The 6000-nt window shown below is 39.8% G+C and overlaps 1 protein-coding gene across 1 annotated transcript in view; it reads left to right on the plus strand.

Annotated features, from left to right (window-relative positions):
• MBTD1 (mbt domain containing 1) overlaps positions 1-5000 on the plus strand; it is a 110435-nt gene extending 105435 nt beyond the window's left edge. The window contains exon 16 of the mRNA XM_077251362.1: positions 4701-5000. Within this exon, the coding sequence (XP_077107477.1) occupies positions 4701-4819 (119 nt within the window). The 3' untranslated portion in view covers positions 4820-5000. The remainder of the gene's footprint in view (positions 1-4700) is intronic.
• The last annotated feature ends 1000 nt before the right edge of the window (positions 5001-6000 follow it).

Below are 6000 nucleotides of genomic sequence, written 5' to 3' on the forward strand. Positions count from 1 at the left end.
GATACAAACTATGGCACATCCTGAAAAAGAAGAAAAAAAAACTGTTCATCACACAGATCCATCATTAAGAAAAAATAGTTTTTTAAAAGTTTTTATTTTTAAAAGCTGTAAAACATAAGAGTGATAAGTTTAATATTGGCGTACTAGAATAAAGACAATAAAGACGACAGCATTTTTTTTTACTGGAAGTGTACAATGAAAACCTACCAACAATTGTGGAATTGTGGGGTTTTTTTTGTTTGTTTGTTTGTTTTTTCCCTCTCCATTTCTCCCCACAACATTTTTTTACCCATTTTTTTTAGTGTGTAAAGTAACTGGTGGCGTTCAAACTTGTCCCACAAAACAAAGGACTGTACATGGATATGTCAATAGAAAAATAAAATGTTTTTTCTTGGAGAAGACTTGGAAACAAAGACGATTAATAAAAATGGTCACAGTGGGGAAAAGGGTGAAACAAGGTGTTGGAGGGGTGAGAGATGTAGGTCCATTAGCATTTCTAACAATCTATACTCTGTTATGTACTCTTAGGACTCATACTCACTTGCGCGAAACTCGGATGAGTCTCGCATGTTAATACCCGGCGCTGCTGCCGGCACACAGATCGGAGCGCGCAGCCAAATACATGCAGCCGCACGCTCCGCTCCTCTGTGCCAGGTGCAGTGCCGGACATTGCCATTCGAGACTCATCCGAGTTTCTCGCGTGTGAGTATGAGTCCTTAGGACGGGTTAACACTGCATAATTGCCTTGGTGAATTGAGCACTGACTGGCTACATTCAAGGCATTTATTGGACTGGCTGACTGCACTCCAGTGTGCACAGAACGATCATTAATATGATTATTCTGTGCACATAGAACATCATATTGTCAGCAGCGCATTACTTGTTTAGACAAGACAATGTGCTGCTGATATTGATAACTTCTGACTTTGCTTAAAAATCCCCTTACGTGACATGAGCGGTTTGCTCTTTCATCAGGTGTTTAGCACTCTGTTTAGACTGACTAATAGCCAGGAACTAATACTCTTACGAATGCTCACTTCTCTATTATCGGCTTGTCTGAATTGGGCAAGTGCTTGTATGTTTTGGACAATTTCTAAAAGGTAAACAGGTTCTTTAGCAAATGCTAATGAAATAAATGTCATCCTGCTGCGAACCCCAGGAAGAAACTGTAATCTGTGGGACCATCTAGAAGTAGGTGTTGAATTTCCGTGCAGCACCTCAACTGGAAAAATTAGTTATTGTATAGTCCCCACCTAAATCAATAGACTGTGCATTAGAGTTGGTGTGAATCTATTTGCATGATCCAGTAGCCATGTCCGTAAACTATGGCCTTCAAACTGAAGCCCTGAGGGCTGCCTCATACCTCTCTTCTGGCATCCGCAATTCTTCTTTTGATTAGCTGGCCTGGCACAGCTTCACGTGTGTCAAGCCTTAATGATGACATCGCACCAGGCCAGCTAACCGAAAGCCGTGGTTTCCAGAAGATAGGAGGAGATTATCAGGGCTCCTTTCCAACAGAACACTGGTCACAAATGAATGACTTGGCCAATAGACCAGGTAGTTCAAATCAATTGGCACCATCTCTACTGTGCATATGCTCTTTAGTGTAAGTACATTGCTACCAATCGTCAGTTTCCTTAGTTTTTCAGTCAGTTTTATGGATTTTTGAAAAGTAAACAATCATCCACACGAAATCATGAAAAAACGTTATACATAGTACATTTTGGTGAATAAAAACCAATTATATAAGAGGATATAAAGAAAGGGAGAAAGTTAATAAAGGGAGGAAATGTGGACAGGAGGAGTTGGGACATATGATAAAGAGAATTAGACAGATTAAGAATAAGAATCTGAACTTGGGGATCACTTGAGACTTGTAGGTGTTGTAGAAAATATATTTTGAGAACAGTCAGAGGGGGAGAAGGATTGTATACAAATGACTTATCATGGATCATTTTAGAATATTTCTATAGAGTGGAGAAGAAAGAATGGTCTCCCAAAGGAACCACTTATTAGTAGTAGTGGACCTCTATTGTTGAGTTTGGGCTATTATTGTTTCCATACGGTTGGTTGTGGATATCTCAGCAAACCATTCCTCCAAAGAAGAGGGGGTCTGTTGACCTCCAATGTCGGGGAATTATTGCTTTGGAAGCTTGAAGAACATGCCGTAGAAGGGATTTTTTGTAAATGGATTTGGACATAGGAAACCTATACAGCAGTAATGCTTTCTTGGAGGAGGGCACCAACATACCAGTAACCTCTTTTAACCATTTTAATCACCTCTCCCAAAAAGCTCCCAGAATGAGACAAAACCACCACATATGCTGGTGTTGTGGGACAGAAGAAGGAACAATAACACACAAGTTGGAGACTCCCGGATACTATTTATGCAAAGCAGAGGGAATCCGACACCATCTAGAGACCATTTTAAAACAGCTCGCTTGTGACTTGGTTACAATAACTGATTTATGGGACAAAAAGAAACATTTATCCAACTGCTCTCATGTGAAAGTTTTGTTTAGTTCAGTTTCCCAGGCCTTACCGAAGGGAGGGATAAGCTCCAGTTCTGGTTCTAATAATTTATAAATACTCAGAATGGTATGTGCAGAACCTGTAGCATCGACACATCTTCTCAAAAATTGATAGAGGGCGAGCGTAATCGAGTCTACCATTGAGAGAGGAGTAGAAATGTTGGAGTTTATCATATTCAAAACTATGAGGGATCAGCAGTGTCCGATCCCCCAGAATGGAAGGAAGAAGTAGGAGCTCACCTTCAGGTGAAGTCTAGTGAAGTTGAAGAGGTGATTTCCTAGTGCTGCTCAAAAAGGAATGTGTGGAGGAACCGGGGGAAATTCAAGATTGTCTGTTATTGGTTGTAAGGGCCCTTTTGGATCTACTAGAATGCCCTTCATGGATGGATAATGGATTGTTTTCAGTGTCTGTTTGACAGTATAGGACAAGGGAATATTGTTCTGTGATATAGAGGACCAGGTCCAGGGCACTGTAGCAGCTAATTGTGTACAAATATCTTGCGCGATATGGACCCACAATTTTGACGTATAACAATGTGATAAATAGAGTCTCCTCACATGTGCAGCTACTAAGTAATAACAACTACAGTCAGGCAAACTGACTCCTCCCATTTCTTTGGGGCAAGTTAGGATATTATTTCTAAGTCTTGGATGTCTTGCCAACCACACAAACCGCCCAAAGTTGCATTGAATTTTGATCCAAAAAGAGGAAGGTGTATATGCTGGGATGTTTTGTAGTAAGTATAACAGCCGAGATAGGATATTGATCTTGCCAAACCAGGAATATTCACTTCTGTCCCAGGAAATTAGATTTTCCTCAAGTTTGGACAAGATGGATGAAAATTAAGTGAGAGGTCGGAAGATATATGAGTGACTAAATCATTTATAGCATTATTTGAGGGTCATTTTAAGGGGTAGTTAGATTTTAGAGTGCTAATTAATCGTTGGGAAGTGAAATATTGAGTGGGCTCAAGGGTTTCCCAAAGTATCTGGCCTGAGGGCTCCAACGTAGTTGCTTATAGAGGTGTCTGATTCCCTTGAAACACAAGGGGGTCTTCAGCACACTCTTCATCAAGTTCTCCCCGATGTATAGTTGCAGGAGAAATCAGTTGGTGGCACAGTGGAAACCATGGGCCCGCAGGCTGGAGCACATGGGGAGCCAGAGGTTGTGGTTGTGCCTCGTGCTTCATGAGGTTGTTGGCCATCTTGTAATGGTGCTGTCTCCCTACCTCGAGTACCTGGTGTGGCTGGCTGAGGCTCCTGACGTCGGGGGGAACTCCCAGGGACCTGGCATTTCCTGCCGCAGAGTCAGGTGAGTGCTCTGCTGTCATTAAGCTGCTGGAACCTGGCAGCACGTTATCACCAGAGACCAATGGAGCTTGTGTGGGGTCCTCCTGCTCTGAGCGTTTGGAGCGAGTGAGTAGTGTGGGAATATCACCCTGGAAAGGGAAGTGTGTCTTGTAGCAGACTGGCAACTTGCCTTTCTCATGGAGTTGTCCATTATGCGGAGTGAATGTCGGCGTTTAGACATGCAAGTTCCCGAAGCTTAGGATCATGCCCTCCCACACACACTTCTTTAGTTATTAGCACCGCTTCAGTCATGTTCTAGCTCACATGGCCAGAAAGCAGACAAGTGTCCCACACAGGGGTTTATATGTGGACCAGATGTCACGTCTTCAAGGTAAGTCTATGGACTCACCACCCTGGCCAAGAAGTGAGGATCCTGAAGATAGGATTCTTCTTTTTTAAGTTACAGTTTCCTAGTAGGGTTTTTGAAGGTGACTTTTCTAAACCAGACCACCAATTTAAATGCTATTTTTCAAATGCTTAAAGTGAATGGCCTACCTTAAACGCCATATTTTTCACTTACCGTAATTTGGCCTAAAACAGTGTTCTGATGAATTTACTAATGTCTTTTTTTCAGCCAGAGTACTGCTTATTTGCTTCAGAGTTTCAAATGCCCTACGTAAGCAGTAAGCTACTGCTAATGGTGGCTACAGGCATCTGATATTGAGGATTTTTTTGAGTACCAGGCAGATAAAATAGATTTATATAGTGTGAAATTGTTTTTTGTACTTACTTGTACAGTTTCTTTATATTCTCAATATTACAATTTACATTACAGTGTATAATAAGAGAATAGCTGTGACTGTTCCTTTCTTTTTTTAGTACCAACGCTGCAGCTAAAGGAGGAGTTTCTTGACGGAGAAGACTATTCATTTCTGCAAGGAGCTTCAGATCAGGAAAGTAATGGATCTGGCAGCTATTACATTAAACAGGAACCTTGATGCAGATTTTATGATTCTTAATCATAATTTAAGAATGTTTTCATATAAAAGAAAAAAAAACTATTTGAAAAATAAAACACAAATGGACTCCTGTGCAGGGACACTCTGGGAAGTGACAAAGAAAATATTTTGGTGAAGAAAAAAAAAAAGATTTTACAGTTTATTAAATAACATTAACGATTTTGTGTTGTATTTGAAGTTTTTGAAAAGAATTTTAATATTTTAAAATTTTACAAATATTGTGCATTGTGGGCACTGCAACAAAATTCTTAGTTTTTTGGTACACTTAGCAGGGCTACATATATTTGTTTAGGAAGGGTGATATTTTGCAGAAAAAAAATAACAACAAAAAAAATTACACTTGGTACACACTGGGTAGCTTTTTTTTTCCGTGACCAGGAAATTTATTTTTAGTTGATTTTTTGTTTGTTTCGTTATTAAATGTTTCAAATTGTTATGTAAAACTTGCCCATCTATAATGATCCTTAAAATAACTATTGAGCTTTAAGCTCAGTCTAATTAATCGGAATACACCTGCTTCCTCGTTATTATAGTTCAGACCAATGTCTTTAATTTTCTGCCATATTTTAATTATTATTATTTTAACTTTTCATGTTTCAGTGACAAAACTATTAAACTAAAACACATACAAAGATCTTATTTTAACAATGTTTTTCTGTGCTTTTAGTTCCATTATAAGACTGTTTACTTCTCTTTCATTAGGAAGTGACTGAACTATACAGTGATCTTGATTTCTTTAGACTGAATACCACATAGCTCTGTCTATAAATGTGAATGTTCAACCATAAGTCAACAGTTGACCGTTCAGGTCAGATTGCAGATTTTCAAAAATTCCCGGAAAAAAGACTGTGCAGTGCTATTGATTCTAGCGGACCCTATTCTAGTCAGTTAGGTTCTGCTTTAGAGAAGCATTCCCAGCTAGTATTGTATTCCCTAATTGCTACTAAATATGTTTGTAGCGTAATGTAAGGACATTGACCGATCGCTGCTGTCTTCTCCGATTTCCAGTGGCACTTTGGTCCTCTTGTAGACCACATCACCTCAAATCCGACTAGCCAGCGCCCAAAGGGTATATGTGTGGACTAGAAGTCGCATTCCCAGGGTAAGTCTATGGAATCTGGCTCTGAGTTTCATAGGCTTGGATTGGGAAAGCAGTACTG

The sequence above is a fragment of the Ranitomeya variabilis genome, chromosome 4 (assembly GCF_051348905.1).
Source record: "Ranitomeya variabilis isolate aRanVar5 chromosome 4, aRanVar5.hap1, whole genome shotgun sequence".
Taxonomy (NCBI): domain Eukaryota; kingdom Metazoa; phylum Chordata; class Amphibia; order Anura; family Dendrobatidae; genus Ranitomeya; species Ranitomeya variabilis.